Below are 24,344 nucleotides of genomic sequence, written 5' to 3'. Positions count from 1 at the left end.
CAAAACAAGAAATGAGAGATCTACAAATATCTGCACAAATTTGAATAACCTATAGCCCTTGTATGCAGTGCTTCAGATCAGTAATTATAATTATAATAGAACAGTAGAAGATAACTCAATCAAAATATAATTTGTGTTAGTTTTAGACCAGCCAAACTAATTGAGTTATATCTGAGTAAGCAATGCCACACTTTGAAGCAATATGCCACATATAAGTCTTAATTAGCTCCATTTTTTATTCAGTGTAGAACAATTTATGAATTAATTATTATCTTTTATCAGAAAACAATGTTTTCCATGCTTGAGAGACTGATCTTTTTCCCTGTCCTCATTTTCCCTGTCCATCTGCAGATGAAACACTCTCTGGAGAAGCTACAGAGAGGAATTGTCACTCCTGAAGTAGGACAGGCCTCCCCCTCAGAGCCACCCACAGACTAATCCTCTCAGCAGTGAGCCTGTCTGCTGCAAACTGCACGTCGAGGACTCCCCCATTTTGCTGCGTGTGAGTAGTGATTCTCCATGGGAAGAGTCCCGGGAAACCCAGACTTACAAAAAGGCAGTGCAATAGTAACAGGAGTGCAGGATGTTCAAGGAAGCCAACAATGAGCCCCATGTTTACCCACAGCACCTCTGGCCCAGGGCCTAAATTCCTGGTTCATTGTGCTCAAACATAAAACATGATTTAGCACCATCTGGTTGGCTATGCTTAAAAGCGACATGTGGTAGGTATTCACACCAGTTTGTGAGCATCTTAAAGAAGGTGCTGTTTCTCAAGCAAGGAAATGAGATGTGTATAAGACACCAACACAACGTCTGCGCACCTGGCAGCCTGCACCTCTTGCCACTTTATTGCAGCCAAACCTGTGTCTTGCTCTGCTAACATTCAGTTGTCGTTCTCTGCCCAAGTGAACTTTTCTATGTTAAAGATGAAACCGCTCCTCGTTGTCTGTGCATTCGATCTTAAATGATCATTTCATGGGTTCTGAGAGGGGGAATATGGTGAACTGATGCACGTTACAGTCACAATATTTATTGATTAAAAAGTCATTTTGTCTCCTCTAATCATGGACCAAGAAAGGGTGAAATAATTTGAACTTGATGTTTATTGTAACAACAATGATAATAGTCTGAAATGAAAAAGAAAGTAGTTGTGCTGCAAGAGAGAAACAAGTGTATTTGAACAACACTAGTTACTTTTATTATGGTTATCTTATTTTAAACCTTATCTGTTAATTTTCATTGTCATGTATGTTTACTATATGTATAAATATTTTGTTTATAGGATATGTAAGATCTTTGATTTGCATGCTTTTTTTCCCTACTAGACTAAGGGATTTGTTTCCCAGAGCTATCGATGTGTTTATGTAACTGGATTATGGAACTGATTAGGATTTTTTAGGGGTCTTGGCCCAAAGGAAGAACCAGAAATTTTGCAGTATTATGTCCATCTCCTGCCCCACCCTGGGTTGTGCCTGTAGCCTCTCGGATAGGCTCCGGACTCTCTGTGACCCTTAAGAGGATGAGCAGTTTCAGAAAATGGACGGATGGATCTCTCTCCTATCAGCTCTCTCTCCTCTTCCCTCCATGGCACTCTCTCTTGCCTTCTTGTGCATCTGTTGCAAAAGTGTCAGGGCCTTGCTGTGCATGGCTCCCAGGAAGTCATGAAATGATGTATTGTGGACTTTGCTTGGATGTATTTACTGTATGATTGAATTGCGTATTTAATTGTTTCATAAGGAATAAGTATAAATAACTTCTACTGTGCAACTTTTTTTTTTGTCATTTCTGGGGTGATGTTTCACTGTGGTGCATTTGGGATGAACGGCCACACAGGAATCTGAAGAGCTGAAACAAATGTTCAGCTGAAGTCATACTCACATGAATCTCCCTCCCTCTTTTTCACACTTTGGTGTCACAATGCATATATATCTTAAATACATTAAAAATAACTTCAGTTGCCCCTAACATAACGATGGTTTAACTTGTCAATGGTGTGATACTGATGCACATTCTGTAGTCATCAAACATTGAATTTTGTCCTGATCCTGGGCTAGCGATATGCTGTATGATTTTTTCACATTATGATGGATTCATTGGATTGCAACCTCATCATAAGTCGAGGAGTAGCTGCATTGTTGTTAAAAACATATTTCATAGTACATTATATCCATAAAAATGAAAATTAAACAGTTTCTGGTGTAATTTAACTTACAATTTAACTTAACAGATTCCCAGGTCAACTCAGGTTTTATTGTTTTATAGCATGTAGGGCATGGCTAACCTAATGCACTCATCTAAAACCGTGAGCATGCCTTAACACTGTATTCATACTGTGTTCCAGTATGAATAATGTACATAAACACAAATGCTAACTGGAGTGAGAAAATACAACAACCTATTATGATACACTATAATCTATTTTCCCGTCAAGCACTTAGGTAAAAAAAAACCCCATTATTCTGAAAATGAAAGCATATCGGTAGCTTACTACTCTTATGCTCGTCCTGATCCTTTAACAAAAAAAGTGTTACAATGAAATAGTGAATTTTGTGCAGAACATTTGATTTGAAATGCAACAAAAATTGCAATTAAAAGCCCTTCAGTTAGTGGCAGAATGCACATAAGGGACATGTACATGTGACATGCCGATATTTTGGTGTTTCTCCCCCCAAAGTGTATACCTAGATTAAACATGCATAAACCCCAGACTTAAGTGCATGGGAGAATTGAGTGATCACTTTAAATGTTCTTACTCTTATTCATTGATCTACCAATTGTCAGTGATTCATACTGATTCATACACCTCAAGGACAGTGGCATTATAAGCGTAATATTAACAGTAGTGTTTTTCTCAGGTGCCAGTAAGTTCAAAAAGCATAAATTAAGAAATGTCTCCTAAAACCAAATACTTTTTCTGTTACAATATACTAATCAAAACATATATGGCAGTGTGTCCATTTATATCAGGTTTTTTGTCATGGCTATCAAATAAAATCAGTCATTCATGTACTGTACTTGTATTTCTTTATTTAGAAAGACTTAAGAGTACACAACATTTTATGGTATTGCATTCACGTGTTAAATTTCTACTGTAAGTATTAGATTTTCACTATGTGAACATATGGCAAATTTATGAAATATGGAGTGCTTTATCATAGTTAAGCTGAACACTGAATGTACTGTGTGTGTATAAAATCATTTGTCAAACCTGATGGTGTTTATTGGGTTCTAGTATTAGAGATAAGTGGTTTGCATGCTTAACAACATCACACTAAAGCTATATTGAGATGTAAATGCATTGAATCAACAGTTCCTCTCATGTATGTTTAAATGAGTCATACGACACTAACTGCTTGGGTTTCAAAATAATAAATTTCAGTTGCAAGGTATCTGAATTCCATGAAAAAAGAATTCAGTGTCACGAATGAACTGGTGACAATGTTGGTAAAATTCCTAGTGAAGTCCTATATATATTTGGCTAATTATAAATAATATTTTTTAATAAAGACTCCAATCTCAGAATACATGCACCTTAAACTGTATTTAGTACATTTTAATTGCACTGGGTAGTAGAAATTAAAATATCTTATGTACATATAGAGTGTATACATATGCAGTGTTGGATTTGTACAGTTTAATAAATAAATACTTGTAACATTGTCCCATAGGTATTATAGAAGCTGGACTGAGGTAGAACCCTTTTTCTTCCGGGAGTTCTAAACAGTAGAGGTATACAAAACTATAACATAGGATGTAAAAATGCTGAAACTATCTGCTAACACAATTCAGTCTGGGAAGATTTTAGAAGCTTCTGAGAAATCTCTATCACATTTCTAATTAATAATCCATGAAAAAAATACATTTTTGTCAACAAAGACTTTACATACATTAGGATCCTTATTGGTACCTTAATCACATGCATTGCTTTATATAAATAAATATAATTTAGTAAATATATAAAGCCCATTGCCTCTAGACTACATGCACAGTCATTTCAGCAGTTTTACAATGATACTCTCTTAATGATCTTTAGGAATGTACATATTTATGTACATTTCAATATGCCCATTATTTTGGTTTAAGAATCAATCCATTCCATAGTTACTTTTTCACACATTAATATAACACCCATCACCCACACCATATTTAATACTAAAATACAAAAAAAATGTTTTGTTTTTTTTTGAGGGGGGGATCCATTTTTCAATTTTCATCACATTAAAATAGTCCTAATATACATACAGGTTTGTCATAGATTTTTTTGTTGATGTAAAACTAAAAGTGTGATGGACATATTTCAAGGAATTAAGTTGATGTTAATGCTTTATGTGACAGCACATCAATGTTGTTCATCACCGATTAAAAAAATAAAACGTTAGCAAAGTACTCTGTATTGTATCCTGGGATGTTTCCAGAGCAAGGTAGCATAGATAAGGAAAAGAAAAAGTCACGCATGTTACCTGTGCTATTCTGCCACCTGCACTCCAGCACAGTTATCTTTACTCTCTGAAGCTATAGCTAGATATTCAGCCCTGAAGAGGAAAAGCAGAAAGGCAGAGGTTAGCAGAGCAAGAATGTGTATGGCAGGCAAAATGGTAGACCTAAAGGCTAATTTATACATCTGTGTAGAATCTATGCTGTAGGCTATCATGTATCTATGTACCCCACACCGTAGCCTGATGTGCACCTCCCCAGAAATATAACTACAATTGTCATGCTATGGCATAGGCTACTGTGCAGGCTACACGGCTATGCAACACTCTAAGCATAGATTAGAGTGTTGATAAACCAGCCTTTAGGCATATGAAGCTGACTGCAGAAGCTGAAGATGACCGATGACACTATTAGTGTCATGATAACTGAGGGACATCGAAGGAGGAAATTAGGAGCTTTTTGTCTCTTTAAGAATAAGAAAACAGAGAACCGTGTGGGATGTACTCACGCGCTCTCTCGAAGTGCCTCCTCACCAGCTGCTGCTATCTTCCGGTAGCAGTAGACCATCTCCACCACCAACCACAGCTGTAGTCCAATAATAGACACATACATCATCACCTCTGAGAAAATGGACGCCATCCCTCTGGTGGCTGGAGGTAGGAACAAAGGAAAGAAAAACAGCAGCAATTCATATGTAATATTTTTTTTTAAATGTAGCCCCCAGAATTGCCCTAAACATTGCATCTTCCCTTATTCTTGCCACCTGTTTTAGAGTAAGACAGAAAAATCTAGTGTTCTTTAACTCTTAAATATTTAAATGTAAATTGGTCAGGTTCAGAAAGTAAATATCCAGGCAAAGATTTTGTTTTAACCAACCAATTTAGCATGAAGAATGACAGTCACAGAGTACTCAGCTGATTAGATGAAACAAAATCTTGGTCTGGATTTTTATTTTCTGGGCCAGAACTATCCAACTCTGTAAATATTACTTGTTTCAGTGCAAATCAAATATGCTCTGCCATACAAGTGAGCAATATACATTTAATTGTAATGTAAATATGCATATTAATTTATTGATAGTTGAAGTGGCAATGGATTCTATCATTTTAGCATAACAGCAGTGAACCAATAAAGCGATCATCTGACAATATCACACCCACCCGTGCGATCATCATCATCATCATCATCATCATCATCGTCCCTCAACATCAGGTTATTTACACCACTTGCTAATCCATTTATAAATTTTAGATATTAAAATGAATGCTCTCTCAACAGTTTTACTTTTCCTTGTCCATGAGGCTCACCCTTGGCCACTACGTTGATGTGGATGAATTTGGAAGCATTAGTGTGAAATTTGTAGTCGTTGTATGTGAGGATACGTTCAAAGAAGCATCGGTAGACGCCTGTGTCATTGAAGGTGACGTTGAGTATAAAAATGGAACCATCTTGCAGGTCAGTTGTCTTCTTGCTGCCATTCCAGTAAAGCCGTTCATCAAAGCGCTCATCCGTGATTGTAGCAGTCTCATCCTCATAACTATATATCTGAGAAAAGGCATAAGCACATAAGCAAACTCTCAAAGGAGAATGATCACAAGTGCTGAGATAATTTATTAGCCAAACAGTAACTAGAGATCCTTGGTGGTTATCTGCCGTTCAGGAATTTTCAGGATACACTGCCCAGGTTGCATTCAAACATTTCAGAACAAACCAGAGTTCACAATAGATCTATGCTTGTAATTAAAGCGTCCCTCAAAACTGATTGCGAAAATGTAGCCATGAATTACAACAGCTGTCATCATCAGTTAATGAAGTTTACAAATCAGGGAGCACCAAAAACTTTCCTCTGTTGAATGTGTCTAATGTATATGCGCAATACAATGTGTTTTGAATGACGAAAATGGAGTTGTAATATATTTGCAATTACATATTTGGTGGATAAATAGCCTTGAATCCCACAGGATTGCGTACTATTTATAGTACGCCAAGATTGTGAATGGGAACCAGTTGTTTGTACAGATCACACAATAGTAGGTGATTACAGCAGGCATTTCTTTTATTGTTCTATCTTTTCAGATTAAGAAAATCATTTCAAAACGTAATTAAAATTCTACAGTGCCCCCAAACATAATGTATTTCTGCAGTGAGTCCTTATCTAAGAAATGTTTACAAAACACTAAATGTGTGTTCTTTTTTTTGCAAACTGCAGCCTGGTTCTTCTCTGTTTCTCATTAATGAAGGGCTTCTTCCTTGGTTTATGGTCCTGCTTCTAGAAGTCTGATATGAACTGTCCTAGCAGAGCACTTCACACCTGCACGTAATATTTTCCATTCCTTTTATAGGTCTCTTGATGTCATCTTAGAGTCCATGAGAAACTGTTGACATTAGAATGGCATTAGCATGCTGTTTCCACCCTTTGCCTGGCTGGTTTCTGGTTGTTCCCAGTGTCTCCTGCTTCATCTTATGCTTGTGTGCTGCTATCTTAGAAATTTTGAACCTGGGAGCAACCTGCTGCTCAGCGTAACCTTCTGCCAGCAGAAGCATGATTAAACCGGGGTTTAAAAATGTAGATATGTTTAAAAATATAGAGTGGTCTCTTAATTCTTAATTTTCCCCGGCTGTGTGTGTGTGTGTGTGTAAGTTTGGGCCCACCCTCAGATTTTTTTTTTTTAAATGTGTGTGTGTTACATCAGGTAATTTGTACAGGGTCCCCCAGCACTGCCAGCTACCCGAAAGTCATTCAAATCTTCCCCAGTACAGTTAATGTTAAAAATCACTTGGGAATGACAAAGAATATGCTGTGAAAGAAATAGGTTAATTAAATTTCAAATACGTTTGCAACTTGTTTTCATTTGTTAATCTAGGGTTATACACATGCTAGAGCATCTGTTGTAATCATTAAAGGTATTTGGCAGGTAGAGAATATTTTCTAGATGTTTCATAAGTCCGTGGTTTTATTCTTAAGGTTTAAATTCTTCATACAAAATTCTTAATGCAAATCACCATATCTTTGTCTGATATATTTTTTTTTGAGAGGCCCCAGTAGCTGCACTTACAAACTGAGTGTACTTTGGGGAAGCAGCAGGCTGGGGTCAACATCATGGCAGTTTTTACATTTTTTTTACCACAGGCATGGTGTTTAAAAGTATAGCATGTATGTATTTTGGTCTCAATCAAAACATTTTGTGATGGACACCTTTGTCCACGTACGTACAATCCCTTTATGCAGGTACTGCTGACACTCCCTCAACAGAACAAAATGTATTAGCAGTGCTTGAAGTGGGCTAGTACTCACCAGTACGCAGTACACGGGGAGTACTCGCACCTGGCACTGAATATCAAGTGGAGTACCAACACCTGGTGCTGAATGACAAGTGGAGTACCAGCATCTGGTACTGAATAACAAGGGGAGCACCAGCATCTGGTACTGAATAACAAGGGGAGTACCAGCATCTGGTACTGAATAACAAGGGGAGCACCAGCATCTGGTACTGAATAACAAGGGGAGTACCAGCATCTGGTACTGAATAACAAGGGGAGTACCAGCATCTGGTACTGAATAACAAGGGGAGTACCAGCATCTGGTACTGAATAACAAGGGGAGTACCAGCATCTGGTACTGAATAACAAGGGGAGTACCAGCATCTGTTTTTCCCTAGTTCAAGCACTGTATATTACCATAAACATTTCTTCTGTAATTAGGAAACTTAATTAGTAAATAGTCAGACACACTGTATACTGACCTGAACAAAGTCACTCTCCCCTTGGGCCTTAAAGAACCAATCAACAGTGGCACTGGCAGGAACTTCGCCCCTCATCTTACAGGAGATGCAGCCCAGCTTGAAGCCATGTCCAGCCACAGCCTCGGTATCCGAGTCCACTTCCACACAGGCAGCATGGCACTGCGAGTCTTCAGAGGGACACAGAGAATCACTCACCATCTCATCTCCCCCAAAATTGCACATCGCCACCAAAGTTAAATGAACCTCTCATGGCTGCCAATAACAAACTGCTCCCCGGCAGCAACTGTGACACTCCTGAGATGTTGTTTCCTTTCATTATATATTTTGCATGCATTTCATGTACAATTTATTAAATTGGATTATTTATTTCCTCTCATAGTGAATATGATGATATTTTGATTTCAGTTGACATAATTACATATAATTAATACACAGCTAAAGAGTTGACTCAAAACCAACCAAGTTTAGCCAGCAACAAAGCCCTTTCAAAAATTCAGAATCAACAAACTGAGGGGAAATAAATTGCTAGTATTAAGAAAATACCATAATCTTTTACATTCTCTTAAACTGATAGATTTGAATAAATCTCATGTCATATATAGATACATACGTCTATATATGTAGCTCAGTAATTCAGTCAGCAGTGGAAAACACACCTGTAACTCCAACTGTCTCTTTTCATACAGCAAACTGTAGCTTGGAAAGAGATGTCAGCATCACTCTGACCCACTCATCTCGCCATACTTTCAACTCTGACCTCTGGGGATGTTTTTTCAGTCACAGTGAAGTGATAGTCAGTTGACGCATCACAAAAATAATCAAAATAGCAACAGCTGAGAGGCATAAAATGCCAGGACATGTCATGTCAGAGACAAGATACCATTTGCTTATTCCTGTTTATTCTGACCTTGTCTTAATTGATGTCTTGTGGAAACTTATGCAAGCATATTTTATTATTTTTATGACTGTAAAATTTACTGATGCTTTGTTGACAAAACTGTAAAACAACAGACAATAATATTGGCAAACTGCAGAGAGAGGGAGAGACAGAAAAAGAGAGAAAGAGAGGAGTTATCACAGAGCAGAACAACACAATATACTGCTACTCGAACTGCAGCACAGAGAGTTAGGAAAACAGAGGGAAAGGATTAATGCTTCTCATACTCAGGTACAAAGAAAGACATGAGGGGAAGAACTGAATGCATTAACATGGTTAAGCTTGTTAAGGGACAAAATATAAATGTATTACTCAGAAAGACAGTTCTCACAGAGGTGTTAACCCTGTTATGTAGGAGAACCTGACCAATATGAGAGAGAAAGTATGAGCAGGAAAGACTTTAAGGTGCCATGTAGTGAGACTCACCTCAGAAGGAGGTGAACACGAACACACACCACGCAAATGTAGTGTAGAGGAGAGAGGAAGGATAAAGAATAAGAGACAGATCACGTCAGAGAGAGACACTGAGACAGACAGAAGCTGGAACACAATGACTAGAGAACCAACTCACTTCTTTTAAAAATGATATTCCCAAAATCTAGTACCAAAATGTAAGTTATTCCAAAGGAATAATCGGTAGTCTGTTGGAGAACGGTTATTATTTTTCTGTTACCATTTATTGAAATGGTTCATAAAGGCCCTTTCCCTCCTTTCCTTTATCAATATATTCTTATTGAATTTCATGAGCTAAAGTCCTGGTACGCCTAACAGTTCTTTTCCCTTTTCAGGTCACAGCCCTGCCCTCCAGCCAGCACCAAAACTCAAATATCTAATCCCCCAGGATCATTAGAAATCACACATATTGCTTTGCTGGGAACATTAGGGAAAGACCCCGTCTCAAGCAGGAATGTGTGGTACTCAGCTGGAGCTAGGATAGACAAATAGCCAGCATTTACCATTTCCAGCTGGCTCACAGTCTTTATTTCTTTTGCTTACTGTGTTAACTTTTTTTTTTAAGGTAATATAAAATGTTAATGTGTATAGCATTAACTGCACCTCTTCCTTCCTGTTATTCTTTATGCTTCCTTTCCACACATCATTCACACTCAAGCTAGGTTAATACTAATCTGATTTACTGTTTGATGTCTCCTGTAAAACTACATCTGAATTTGTCTTTCTTGGGATTATCCTCACTGAGTTTAAATTATCAGCAAAAGACCGCTATACTATATGATGCCATTCCCCCATTACATTCATAAACAATGGACTTTCTATATTCCACTTAATTGAAATATGTATTTACAAAATAACAGAATTCAATTCAAAGTTACATATCTCTACACAAATAATACAAATTTAGCAAAAATATAAAGTGATGCGAAAACAATCATAAAATTGTTATATGGAAATTTCAGATTTGAAAAAGTGTTTCTAATGATAGATTTGGATAGGATTAATTTAGTGGTTTTACCTGGGGAAATAATGTAATTGAAGCGATTACTGTCGAGGTTCGCAATTTTAGTCCAGTCTAAATTTTACACCTGTAAAATGAGGGTGGAAGTTTTTGCCAGTACCACTGTTGACTGGTTCTTCAACGCCCAAGTGGAGAGTGATAAACTTATTACAAGGCACTACAGTAAAAATACAGGAGCAAATTACCTCCTGTATTTCAGCAAACACAGACCTCTTTCAGCAAGAATACTCCTATCCAAACTTTATATATAAAGTGATGCCAATTTTTATTTTTCAATGTTGAAGGGATAGGTCATCCAAAACTGTAAATTGTATTATTATTTGTGTTTTAGATATTAACATCAACAGTCAGAATTCTTTTTATCTACACTATCTCTGGTGATTTGGGGAAATTACTCAGGTTTCTTATCCCATGTGAATCAGCCAGACAATTCACTTTACATACTACATACCTCAACATAACTACATAACCTCTCCAGGTAAAACTAATCCCCTCCAAAGGTCGAAACACTAAAAACATATTATTTCTACTTGTGTGTATGTGTGTCTATATATATATGTGTGTGTGTATATATATATATATATATATATATGTATATATATATATATATACATACATATATATATATATATACATACATACATATATATACATATATATATATATATATATATATATGCGTGCATATATTGCATATACTTACCTGTACCTTACCGATTACAGTTTTTTATGTCATTCTGGCCACACTTTTTTACAGACTAATGTGTGTTATGTTGTAATAATTTGATTACTAACAAGATGTTGTTCCCAAACTTCTGTTTAACCACACTCCAGCCATTTCAGATATTTCTTCTATTCCACCCCCAGATTAAATTAATTAATCTTCAAGGCTACATAATTAGTGGAATGATCTATGCTGGGAGTGAAATATAACAAATCGCAATTATTAAAAACCCATTGTAACCAAAGATATGCTTGTGTCAATGACATTCATATACCAGTGACAATCTAGTTGTCATCACTGTGTCGTAATTTGAAATAGATATCGTCTAGTCGATATTTTACATAGATATCCCCATGTTATGTTTTCATATAGATATCACCATTATTCATTGTCAATACTTCAAATACCTACCCCCTTTTCATTATTTGACATAGATACCCCATGTCGTTATTTCACAAAGCTATTGCCGTCTTATTATGTGTATCCAGTTTGTCCATACATTCCCTTTTCTGCCCTCTGACATACTCCTAATGGTTTCTCTCCTCCATGGAGACCTAGCACCTGAGATCTTTCCCCCCATGTCACTGAGCACCCATCCCCCCGTGTATATTCCCCTGTGCATGCAAGAATTGGATGTCTGCTGTTACATGGAGCTGTACACCCCCTTCCCCCAGCATTGTTCCCCAGCTAAGACGGGAATGTTGGCAGGCCATTCTGCTGTTAACAACACAAGCTGCTGCAAGCTGCTATCTAAGCACAGAGGTTAACAGGGGAGCATGCACCATGCTGCTGGACAGTAAGGAGCTATAAGAATATAGCTGTACCTGGTACTACAGCGGCTTCCCAGATGCATTTCATGATGTAAAAAGCATGAAGCCACATGGGAGGTGGAAGGGCAGAAATGCTAATATGCCATACAAGCTAGTAGGACAAGGCCATGATATGATTCACTGTAAATCCTAAAACAATACATTTGTTGGATAATGCAAAATGATGCCATCACCTACTTTCTGTCTCTGCCCTGGGTTATTTACATATAAACTTTGTTAAGTCACTCAGTCAGGTTCTAATGGCCTGACATACCAACATGCTCCAAGAAACACTTACACAAGTAGAACAAAAAAAATCATACAGGGAAACTTCTGATTATATCATTTATTTTCAAAACTCTTTAACTGAGATTATGGTAACTTTAGAAGCATAATTTTCAGACATTTCCAGCATTTGATAGCTTTCTCCCTAACTAAGTGGGGATGCATACGCATGCATCATTCCCATCATCCTCTTTGTGATTTTGCACTGGCCAGCTAATGCTGTTAAACCAGGCTTAGAAGGTCACACAGGTCACAAGTTGCATAACAGACTTACCTCATTTCCTTCCAAGTTTTTGTTTGGTCTCTTATTCTCTAATTCATTTCTCATTGCTTTTCCTAGTGCCCACAGAATATCTCCTCAGTCTACCACTCATCATTTCTTGCCTACTCTACAACCTCAGAATACACATGCAAGGTCCAAAAAGAGAAACTACCATTTTTTGCAGTGACAGTGTGGGAAAGCTTGTATGCTCTTGACTTACTGTTACAGAGTAAAATCATTTTAACATTATCTTCTTAACACTGTATTCTAAATATTTAAAATAGAATCATATTTTTTAGCGATTCAAGCATACAAATGACGTTTTATGAGTGATCTAAATAAAAATAAACCACAAATAAACAAAAAACAAAACAGAAAAACAGAAACAAACCTAGTGCCACCTATAAAAATACTTCAAATAATTGATCCAATAAACATCGCCTGCTGCTATATGCTGTCATTGTCAGGAGCTTGTAGATGTGGGGAAAATGCAAAAACCAAACACATGAAGTGATTCCTGGCAAGCTGATATATTTATACCATCTGTTCTGGCATTTCGCTTGATAGATAAATGAATAGCTTCCACCAGACATTTGCAGATATATGAGGATTAGCATTACAGATATATTCTCCATTTGAGTATGACTATTGGCTCGTTCCTACATTATTATTATTAATATCAATATTAATATTACACTATCCACCAATGTTATCATGTGTACAATGTGTGTGTACAAAAGTAGTGGATCTTTTTGCAATATATAATTTTGGTATATAGATATATATTTTATATACATTATCTTTTAAATATGAAGAAACATATTGTATCCAAAATAAATGAAAAGCAGAATAGTGTGTTACTGCATTAATTTGTACATAGTACCTGCTTTTATTGTGATACTTAGATCAGATCTCTAGTGTTAAACAATAAGCCATTATCTCAGCATCTCCCACGCTGTAGCAAAATAGCGAGCGTTCCTTCCCACGACTCTGATGTCCCCCTGGCCAAAGGAAACGGCCTGGCTCCATCATCTGCGGGGAGGGGGATGCAGCTGAAGAGGCTCATGCATGCTCCTGTGTGCAAGGCGGCTCAGCGGGGCTCCCACTCACCGTAGAGCAGGCAGAGGAGGGCCGGGCCCAGCAGCAGCCGCAGTGCAGGCATGCTCGTGGTGGATGGGCGTGTCTGGCTGCTCAGAACAGGTCCTCCAGTGCTGACGCGGCAGGAGAGGAAGGGATATGTGGGTTCACAGGCCACCCCACGGTGCAGCACAGTCTTACCAACAAATCAAGTGCAAAAAAAAAAAAAAACACCACTTTGCCTTCCTGTACACACAAGATGCCTCCGTTCTTAGCCACTTGCAGTCCAAGTTAGTTACTCTTCTTGCTCCCCTTTAATCTGTGCTCTGAACTATATTCAGTCTGTAATAGCGATCAGCAAATGCTGGCAGGGGCTGAGCCACAACCCTGATAATGGCACTTGCAAAATGTTTGCAGCTCTTGCATCACGTTGAATTCTATATATGACTTCATACACTGATTTCAGATCTGATGAATTTGATTATAATCCTGTGAGTCCTTAAACACCTTAAGCTCATGTCCTTGGAGTTGTCTTCTGAGGTTATGCTCATTTATTTATAAACTTTTGATTGTCTGTTCATGCCTTTAATGAGTACTGGCTGAGTGCCTTTCAAATCCCCTCAAAAAGCATCTCCATATGATCAACAGCCAACATTATTCCAGGAAGACAATTATGGTTCACTTAATGCAGTAAACAAAATTCCAATAAATGCAAGACTCAGTATAACCTGCAACAGCTGTGCAGGTGGAAGACCTGAGCTAATGACTAGTGAGCAGAACTTCCAAACCACAACTTTATATTACAGGAAGCACACGCACTTTCTGTGTTTTGGCTTTAGTCGGTCACAGTGCAGTCAGAACAATATTTCAGCACTTTGTTTAATTTGTTATTGCTTTTGTTTTCTGGAATATATCAATCTGAAAACTACAATGATAAATCCATACAATCTTCAGGTGCCTGTTTGTTAACTTCAGGTGAACAAATTCTAATCTGTTCACACAGATTACGGCACATTTATCAATACTGCATACATAAGGTCACAGTGACTGACAGGTGGCGAATATAAGTACTGCAGTGTTTACAATCACTTTGTACTCACGCATTTTCTGTTGATATTCAACTGCAATGTTATTCTATTTATTCTGTCATTAAAAATAACTTTAGGAGTGCACATAAAAATGCAAATGGACTGTAGCTAGTTATTCAAGAAGCATTACTTACAATTTACAAGTCACTTTACCGCAACCTGGAAAAGTATTTGAATAATAATAACGACAATAATAATATTAATGGACACTGCACTTGCCACCAGGACGTATTGTATCTGGTTTATGACGCATACCAACGACACATATGCTTCCTGTAGTTCGTTATAATTTTGGAAATTGATGTATATTTCTATTTCTGCTATTTTAATTTAGATTTGTATATACTTTCTGATAACTATTCTGTAATACATACAATTTATACAAAATGAGCGACGCTGAATGAATGATTTCTCCAGCACTCTGACTACGATATAAAAATGCAATGCTATAGCATCCCAATAATTTTGAGCGACAAAACAACCAGCTGTTAATTTCCACCCCTTTCTACTGGCAATACATCTCAGAAATGTCTCTTTTATCCGTCGTTGACATGATCATTTCCTTTACCCTTCAGATGTCTCTCTATGTTCGTCCTTTTCTTTAATCCCGTCTTCTGGAAATCGGAATATTGACGAGAACTGATTCCCAATGAGAGTCACCGTCTGTCGCAGCGCAATATGAAGTAATCAACGGTAAACCACGCATAAAATTCTTGAATTGACTGAAACGTAGAAATCAAGAAGACCTAAGCCAAAAAGAGACTTCAAAAAGAGACGACCATACCAATGATCGCAGAAAACCTCATGTTCGTGCAGTTTCATTGCTTTCACGAAGGGTGTAATCTACCGTGCTTTTGCGAGAGTATGAAGGAAAGAGATTGGGGGTGGGAGGTAAGGGAGGAGGGACTGATGCATTGCAGTAGTGGGGTGGATGGGGAAAGGGAGGGAGGGAAAGCAGCAGAAGACCGAAAAGCAGTGGTTTTTATTGTTATGGTAACGTCTATGTAACCTATATACTATGGAGTTATTAAGATAGTGGATATAATATACTCCATACATGAGTAAGGCAAATTGGTTATTGATTAGATTATTTAATTAGGGGATTTGGTAGTCCTACATGAAATGTTGGTTTAAGTTCGTCCATTGCCTTTAAATTTACATGCTATTCCTTTCTATGGTGTTTCTTGTTAGGTTACCGGAGCCTTTGTGTATTAGATTGGATTAATAATTACTGGTTGGTCCTTTTGGGCATCTTTAAGAATGTGAGCTTCCATCCATCTTCCAACCCACTTATCCTTCTGGGTCACGGCTGGTCTGGAGCCTATCCCGGAAGCTAAGGCACGAGGTGGGGAACAACCCAGAAGTGGGAGCCAGCCCATCGCAGGGCACACTCCAATAACGACAATTAGTCTCAGCATGTCTTTAGACTGTGGGGGGAAACCGGAGTACCCGGAGGAAACCCCATGAGGGGGACATGCAAACTCCGCACACATGTAACGCAGGTGGAGACTTGAACCTGGGTCCCAGAGATGTGAGGCAACCATGCTAACCACTGCACCACCATGCCATCCCAATGGAATATCATTCAATTTAAAATTAAGAAGAACCTTAAAATGCTCACAACCAATTTATCTACCCTTGCATTCCAGATAATACAGCACCCATCTTTCACACATAATGGGTACAGTTGAAAATGACTTCTACCTCAAGAATGCTAATGAAATTTAAGAAAAAACATTACTAATTTAAAACGCATTAGGTGTTTTTAACTTTGGAGTTATTAAATTTCTTGAATATCCCTGTGAGATTCCAGGAAGTTAAGATAATGGAAAACAGAACCTTCTCAGGATTAGTTCCAAACGCAGCTAAGTCTCTGTGTCTGTGATCAGAAGGTTGTTGGACCAGGCCCAACCTCAGCAGAATAACGACATCAGTGATAGAGGAAGGTCCTTAGCCCCTAGTTTATAAGTATTATTACTATTAATATCATCATAATGAAATAATGACATTGCTCCATGCAGCCTTAGGAGGTAAGCATGTTCCTATGTTTGTATCTGTCATGTCCCTTAACAAAAGGCATACACAATAAATTTGGTACTATACAAATCTGCACCTTGCTTAACAGAAGACACTGGTTTTAATGATTGTGGTGATGTCATACAATGTAGACTGTAATTGGCTAAAGAAGTGAAACGCAAGCCGTTCCTTTGTCGACCCAGTGACGCGTCGAACTCAGGAATATTTGGGCTCGTATTCAGAAAGCATTTTATCTTACCACTAAGAGTACTCCTAAATCACACGAAAAGTATTTAACTAGGAGTTTATTCCTAAAACCTATTCACAAAGTGGCTTAGAGCAACTTTTAATTAGGAAAAGAGCCAACAACTAAGCTATGAGTAAGACTCCACTGCTGTGGCTGTCGGTTCTCATGCACAAGCTTGCCTGCATTAACCTTGGGGATTGGTTGATGAGAGGCCAGTATGTGCTGGTGAAAATGTACACACAACATCCCATAAACACAAATACAGTGGAAACTGCTTATAGTGATCATGGTTATAGTGATCAACTGCTTATATGGATCAAAAATCCTGGTACAGAATCATTCCTGTACAAAAACAGTTAAAATAATTTGCTTAGAGTAATGAAGTAATCCGTTTACATTGTTCACTTTTGGTCTTTTTAAACATGACAATATATGGAAAAAATTAAAACTGCTATACTTTTTTTAACTTTACTTTGATCGCCCTACTTTGCCTTGCGGTAGCCCATCTGCTTCTGGCTGGCTACCATAGGCTAATGTTGCATCCTTAAAAAACATGACCAGAAAAAGAAAGTAATTTTCTCTCAATGACAAATATAGACTCATCAAATCTTATGATAAACTACAAAAACTGAGCCAATGAGATGCAACAGTGAAACTATATCCATCCATCCATCTTCTGAAGCCACTTCATCCCACCTGGGGTCACGGGGGGGACCGGAGCCTATCCTGGGAGCAATGGGCACAGGCGGGAACCAACCCTGGGCAGGCACCAACACACCGCAGGCCACACACACTCACACAACTACAGGGTCAATTTAGAATTTAGTGATCAATTGTCATTACTGACAAACCACAGCATACAGTGCACAACAACGAAATGCTTTTGGACTGTGTGGAGGAAATCGGAGCCCCCAGCAAAAACCCACACAAACACAAGGAGAGTGTGTGAACTCTACACAGAAAGGACCCAAGACCGTACCCAGGACTGAACCCAGGACCTTTTTGGTGCGAGGCAGCAGCGCTAACCACTGCGGTACGCCCTCTGAAACTACAATAAGGTATATTTTATGTACATTACTGTGTTATAGCATCTTTGAATTATATGCAATTCAGTAATATGAAAAGCATTTGAATCAGCTGTACTGTATTCTGAAAATTTTTAATTCACTACATAGCAACACTGTCCATTTTATCATGTTATGTATATGTAATAAATATACAAATGTCAATTAGATTGTAATCTGCTTGAGACAAAGAGAGAGAAAAGAAAAAAATTGTCATAATGATCACTATAAGTGGTTTCCACTGTATATGATTGGATTGTTTCGGTTTGTTAGAGATGTTATTGCGTCCCTCACAAGCTCCACAACAATCATTATTCCCTCCCGACTGAGGTGGTATCCTTAACCAATTTAAAGTTTCCAAGACATTATGATGTGGATTGACTTGACGATTTTGTGACTGTTTGTGAATTGGTCTTAGTGACTCAGGAGTCCTCTCGACTACTCTTTATTTCTCCCAGACATAGGTGCTACATTTAGTGCTGAGGGGCTTAGTAAAAAAAAATCAGGAGTCCAACATTTAGGACTGACACGGCCATTATTTTTAGGAATTTATCATAAATAGACAAGTTAGAAGCTACTTTTAGCCATAAGATGCTTTGTGAATACAAAACCAACCATTAACTTACCTTGGAAGAGTTAAGTCTATCTTTTGGAGTTACAGAAAAGTGAAGACTGAAAAACAGGTACTAAAGAACAGCTAGAAATAACTAAAATAGCTGTAAGACAATTCTCTGTTAGTTGGTTTCAAATGAGAGCATAAAAAATGAAGTGTGTCATAGTAAGACATGGAGGTCACAAGTGTAAGCGTTCCTGCTCTGCTTGATCACCACACATGAAAATGGACCTCAGAGATTCTATACATTGAATTCAGAGGTGGAATGGAACCTTGAAACAATAGACATTTTTCTATTGTCTCATGACACACATTCGCACACACACACACATACACACACACGCTAGTAATTTTATCTTTGTCGGAACTAATGTTTTTCCATTTGTCACAATCTCGGGAGTTTCTTTCAGGGTGGCTTGGCATAGTCCAGGGAGGAAAAGATGGATGATCCGCTGGCGGCTCCACAAAACAACATGGATTTATTAACAGAACATGATAACATTAGGAAACATTACAAAACAAGCAGACCACAAGGGATCAAAACTAAATAGGGGTACAAAAATACTAACAGAACAAATAATCTACGAAGGGAAACTGGTTAAGCAAAGAACAGGCATGGAATCAAAAACCAGCAATAACGAGGTCAACCAGAAACCATCAAACAAAATATCAACATCATCAACAATGACTCCACCAAGTACAGAACAGGATCAGGAACGTAAATACGGAGGGCTAACAAGAATAATGTGGGACAGGTGAGAACAATTCACAAGAGCTGGTAAAGCAAGCAACAGGCGACACGAATAAACGAATAAACTAAGTCATGAAACTCAAACTAAGAAACAGATCTCTTGGGGAACAACAAAGACAGGTAAAACACAACCACAGGCACCCAGCAAAACCCAAAACAACGCAAACCACTAAGCTCAGGAAGTAGAAAAAAAAAACAATACAAAAAGAAACACTAAGGAGCCAGCAATACCTGCTTACCAAACGGGGAGAAGACACGAAAAACTGGGACCAACTAGCACTTCATGTTTTAAATGTTTAGATTGGAAAATACAATACCTTCATGCCTGAACTGCAGTAGTAATAATGAGTAATACAGAGTTTGTAATAATGGCACTTGAAGACAACATCCTGTCCTAAATTTATGATTTTTTATTCTGTACCTGTCTCCATCCATCCATCCATCCATCCATCCATCCATCCATCCATCCATCCATCCATCCATCCATCCATCCATCCATCCATTCATGCTTATCCTATACACGGTCATGGGGATCCAGAGCCTTTACAGCATATTTTGTGGATGAGAAGAATCACAAGAAAAACGAGGAGGACACTGAGGGGAATCAGAAGAATGATGGCATACAAGAAGACTGGTTCTGGAAGGTCTTGTGCATGGGGTTCTAGAAAGGAAGTTGGGTGAAAATAGCTCCATTAGCTGTGGGCTTCATTAAAAGTGGGTGCTTTAACAATGGGGAATACACTCAACAAAGACTATGCCAATACATTTACAGATCAGAATACTAGTTATATAACTGTGGCATTTATCTAAAATGATTAGCATTTTTGTACAGCTATGGCTAACGTCCTGCAGAAGTGAAAGTTTAGTGTCTACAGGGCTTGAGCCAACAGCTTTCACAAGTACTGAATTACACTGCAGTCAATAAGTGAACTCACTCTGCAACATGAATGACCGGGTCAGAACAACAGTGGAGCCCAAGTTGAGCTGACATTCGTATTCCCTGCCATTTTCAAATGGAATGAGTGCTGACAGTCCTGTGTGGTGGTTACTGGGGTCATTTTGGCTTCGGGCCACTTCCTTCCCATCACGGAACACGGTGAGGTATAAATTGGAGTTTTCAGACACTTTGATGTTGCACTGCAGTTTGCGTTCTAACTCATCAGAAATGTTAAAGGTCATGGGTCCTGGAATACAAATAAATACACAAAGTTACTGTTCTATATACAGTGTATCTCAATATTAGAAAAAAACACAGTAAGTCCAATGTCCATGCACATTATAATATTGGGCACATATGATTATACTATAATTAATAATATGATTGTACTGTCATACTGTTACTTGCTTTCCAGCAGCCTTATTTGATTCAACATTGCATTGTCACACATAGCCTGTATATGTTTATACTGGGAAAAAGGTAAAATTTTAAAAGTGCCACTAATGGTTCTGCTTTGTTCAGAAGCCCAGAAAAGTAACATTCCCCTCAAAATAATTCTGATATCAAAAACTGTGAAAAAGGTTGCTGTACTTATTGCTGCAAATATTTAGCCATCTGCCATTATGAATAGACACAAAAAACCAAGCCATAGGGCAATTGAAGTTACCATGAACTTGAAGCATGACTCCCTGTCCTCTGGTCCTGGCACCCCTGCCTGCTCTCTCATAGGACACCATGCAGTGGTACTTTTTGCTGTCCTCCCACTGAACTCTGAGCAAAATGATGGAACTGTTTCTGTAGTTCAAGTCAAGATTCAGAACCACCACCCGATTCTGGTACTGTGGTGAGATTTTAGGGTAAATAAACACATCTGCTCCATAATACCAATACAGAATGGGTCCCGTGATAACCTCGTCAGAAGTGTGGAAAAACTGGCAATTCAAAGTGACATTACCATCCAGTTGTGAGACAATAATGCTGGGATTCTCAGTCACAGACACCAGGGTGGAACATCCTGAGCAAAAGACGAAATCTAACTTGAATACCTATTGATCAATTCAGTCCAACTGAATTCTTTCCAAACGAATCATTTCCATAACAAAACCATTCCATTCTCTGTTAATTTGAAATATTTCATTTGCTTTAAAATTATTTATGTCAGGTTCCTTGCAATCTTAGTATAAATAGACATTTCTACTAAAAATCAAGACAAGGCAAAACAAATAATTGATTCTCACCTTGATGCAAGTAGAACAACACAAAGCAGATAAGCCATAGATCTAAAACACTTTGATAAGGAGACAACATTGTCAGTTTTGTCATTTCTCATAAACAGTCATTACATTCTTTGTAGACGAGGAAAATGTCAACCAACATATTTGCCACACAGGATGACGCACAATTTCCGTTAGTCTTTAGATTCAGTTCTATAATGCAAGTATCAGTTTCATAACGGAAATCAGCATGTAATACCAGTCCCACTTCAAAAAAATGATTGCACATTTTGGATGAACAACTTGTAAATTGACTCTTCTTAAACAAAATATTATATGCATTCATCTTATAAGAGCTTATCACAATCAAGGTTACAGAGGACCTGAAGCCTTTCATAAGCAGCATAGGGCACAAGGCCAAAATCAGGGAAATTGTAATGTGCTTTGTATAAACGTGTCAGCAAAGCAATGAAATAGCAATTAATGTATGGCAAGCCATTTTGGTTTTAATTAATTTCTATAGCCTATCACAAAATCAGTTCTAACTAGTGAAAATTCTTGCTAGAAATTAGCAAGTCTGATTATAATCTGTATTTCTGATATCAGAAATCAGCTTTAGTTAAAATGCATATAATTGATATCATAAACTCAACTGTAACTAGCATGTGTCTTAGCTAAGTACCTCTGTTTGGAAGGGTTCTGGTTCAAGCCCAGCTATAGCCTTCTGTGGGTGCTTAAGTAAGGCCCCTAGCTTTCTAGGTGCCACAAAAGGGCTGCCCTTTGTGACCAGCTTGTTCTCACCTATGGAGAGCAGGTTGGGGAAAGCATATAGAAAGTCATTCCATGGGGACCAGTCCTTACTATTTTTTAACCCAATATCTGATATTAGAAAATCAATTTTAACTAGTCAAAATGCCAATTGTTGATAACAGAAATAAAACTCTAAGCATCTGAAAATGCAGTTTCAGGAATGCAATTGTAACTTCTTGTAATTCAGTTTTAATTATGACTTGTTACAAAAGCCTGTACACTGGGGTTTACCGCAGTGGAAGAGAGGGTAGCCTCCCTTTGCCTTTGGGTGAGGGGACAGGTCCTGACTGTTGTTTGCACTTATGTGCCAAGCGGCAGTTCAGAATACGCATCCTATCTGGAGTACATGGAAGAAGTATTGGAGAGCGCTCCTCCTGGGGACTCTCTTGTTCTACTGGTGGACTTCAATGCTCACATAGGCAATGACAGTGAGACCTGGAGTGGCGTGATTGGGAGGAACGCGTCCCCAATCTGAACCTGAGCGGTGCTTGTTATTGGACTTCTGTGCTCATCACGGATTGTTCATAATGAACACCATATTCAGGCATAAGGGTGTCCATATGTGCACTTGGACACTCGGGTGAAGGGAGGGGCGGAGCTGTCAACTGATCACTACCTGGTGGTGGGTTGGCTCCGCTGGTGGGGGAGGAAGCCGGCCAGGCCTGGCAGGCCCAAGCATATAGTGAGGGTCTGCTTGGAACATCTTGCAGGAATCCCCTATCAGGAGGAGTTTCAACTCCTTCCTCCTGCAGAACTTCCCCCATATCCTGGGGGAGGTGGGGGAAATTCAGTCCGAATGGACCATGTTCCGCGCCGCCATCGTGGAGGCGGTTGACCGAAGATGTGGCCGTAAGGTGGCCGGTGCCTGTTGCGGCAGCAATCCCCAAGCCGCTGGTGGACACCAGTGGTGAGGGATGCAGTCAAGCTGAAGAAGGAGTCCTATCAGGCCTTTTTAGCCTGTGGGACTCCAGAGGCAGCTGACAGCTACCGGCAGGCCAAGCGGGATGCTGCTTCAGCGGTTGCTGAGACAAAAACTCGAGTGTGGGAGGAATTTGCCGAGGCCATGGAGAACAACTTCCGGACGGCGCGAAAGCAGTGCAACACCAACACTGTTTATGGTGGGGATGGAGTGCTGCTGACCTCAACTCAGGACGTTTTGGGTCGTTAGATGGAGTACTTCGAAGACCTCCTCAATCCCATTGACACGCCTTCCAACGTGGAAGCAGAGTATGGGGACTTGGGTGTGGACTCCCCTATCTCTGGAGTGGAACAGTGGACCAGCTCTATACTCCCTGCAGGGTTTTACCAGTCGATCTACGCTCCTACGCTCACCTATGGTCACAACCTGTGGGTAGTGACCGAAAGAACGAGATTGCGAGTGCAAGCGGCCGAAATGAGTTTCCTCTGCAGGGTGGCTGGGCTCTGCCTTAGAGATTGGGTGAGGAGCTCGGTCATTCAGGAGGGACTTAGAGTAGAGCCGCTGCTCCTCCGCATTGAAAGGAGCCAGATGAGGTGGCTCGGGCATCTGATTAGGATGCTTCCTGGATGCCTCCCTGGTGAGGTGTTCCGGGCATGTCCCGCTGGGAGGAGGCCCCTGGGGGAAGACCCAGGACACACTGGAAGGACTGGCCTGGGAACGCTTTGGGATTCCCCCGGAGGAGCAGGATGAAGTGGCTAGGGAGAGGGAAGTCTGGGTTTCCCTGCCGAGACTGCTGCCCCTTCGACCCGACCTCGGATCAAGCGGGAGATAATGAATGGATGGATGATATCTAGCACGCTTCTCTTCGTTGACTTTTTTTATATATTCACACCATTATGCTCTTGAAACACAAGATATTGCTATCTTTATAGGCTGTGAG

General features: G+C 39.1%; 3 protein-coding genes across 7 annotated transcripts in view; 1 reads left to right on the top strand and 2 right to left on the bottom strand.

The window, feature by feature from the left end:
• Window positions 1-3,009, top strand: part of LOC125748540 (protein Aster-A-like) — a 31,927-nt gene extending 28,918 nt beyond the window's left edge. For both annotated transcript variants that reach the window (XM_049024808.1, XM_049024810.1), the window contains exon 19: window positions 352-3,009. In XM_049024808.1, the coding sequence (XP_048880765.1) occupies window positions 352-438 (87 nt within the window). In that variant the 3' untranslated portion in view covers window positions 439-3,009. The remainder of the gene's footprint in view (window positions 1-351) is intronic.
• Window positions 3,008-15,711, bottom strand: LOC125748557 (sodium channel subunit beta-1-like). 4 transcript variants are annotated; one of them, XM_049024851.1, is made up of 7 exons: window positions 15,618-15,672; window positions 15,402-15,496; window positions 13,779-13,879; window positions 8,178-8,344; window positions 5,742-5,979; window positions 4,943-5,084; window positions 3,008-4,532 (listed from the first exon to the last, which is right to left on the bottom strand). In XM_049024851.1, exons 3-7 carry the CDS (start codon window positions 13,828-13,830, stop codon window positions 4,466-4,468), a joined length of 666 nt encoding a protein of 221 aa, XP_048880808.1. In that variant the 5' UTR covers window positions 13,831-13,879; window positions 15,402-15,496; window positions 15,618-15,672; the 3' UTR covers window positions 3,008-4,465. The 4 variants fall into 4 exon arrangements, with proteins under 4 accessions (XP_048880808.1, XP_048880807.1, XP_048880806.1 ...); XM_049024850.1 differs by having other exon boundaries at window positions 13,980-15,496; window positions 15,618-15,635; XM_049024849.1 differs by having other exon boundaries at window positions 15,402-15,711.
• Window positions 15,712-19,233: 3,522 nt separating this feature from the next.
• LOC125748556 (uncharacterized) lies at window positions 19,234-23,938 on the bottom strand. Its single transcript, XM_049024847.1, has 4 exons — window positions 21,700-23,938; window positions 21,129-21,476; window positions 20,460-20,708; window positions 19,234-20,185 (listed from the first exon to the last, which is right to left on the bottom strand). The coding sequence occupies exons 1-4, from the start codon at window positions 21,782-21,784 to the stop codon at window positions 20,049-20,051; spliced, it is 819 nt and encodes a 272-aa protein (XP_048880804.1). The 5' UTR covers window positions 21,785-23,938; the 3' UTR covers window positions 19,234-20,048.
• Window positions 23,939-24,344: the final 406 nt, after the last annotated feature.

The sequence above is a fragment of the Brienomyrus brachyistius genome, chromosome 9 (genome assembly GCF_023856365.1).
Source record: "Brienomyrus brachyistius isolate T26 chromosome 9, BBRACH_0.4, whole genome shotgun sequence".
Lineage (NCBI taxonomy): Eukaryota > Metazoa > Chordata > Actinopteri > Osteoglossiformes > Mormyridae > Brienomyrus > Brienomyrus brachyistius.
This window is presented reverse-complemented; position numbering and strand designations above follow the sequence as displayed.

What these genes read in the sequence shown, in the direction of transcription:
- LOC125748557 (XM_049024848.1), bottom strand. Translation starts at nt 15,655, where the DNA reads ATGAAACTGCACGAACATGAGGTTTTCTGCGATCATTG. An exon ending in CCTCCTCTGCCTGCTCTACG is followed by an intron (nt 8,345 to 13,778) that starts GTGAGTGGGAGC and finishes GTCCCTCTGAAG; the next exon opens with ACTCGCAGTGCCATGCTGCC. An exon ending in CATCAACGTAGTGGCCAAGG is followed by an intron (nt 5,085 to 5,741) that starts GTGAGCCTCATG and finishes TCCTACCTCCAG; the next exon opens with CCACCAGAGGGATGGCGTCC.
- LOC125748556 (XM_049024847.1), bottom strand. Translation starts at nt 21,784, where the DNA reads ATGACAAAACTGACAATGTTGTCTCCTTATCAAAGTGTTTTAGATCTA. An exon ending in GTTGTTCTACTTGCATCAAG is followed by an intron (nt 21,477 to 21,699) that starts GTGAGAATCAAT and finishes TCTTTTGCTCAG; the next exon opens with GATGTTCCACCCTGGTGTCT. An exon ending in CCGGTCATTCATGTTGCAGA is followed by an intron (nt 20,186 to 20,459) that starts GTGAGTTCACTT and finishes CTTCCTTTCTAG; the next exon opens with AACCCCATGCACAAGACCTT.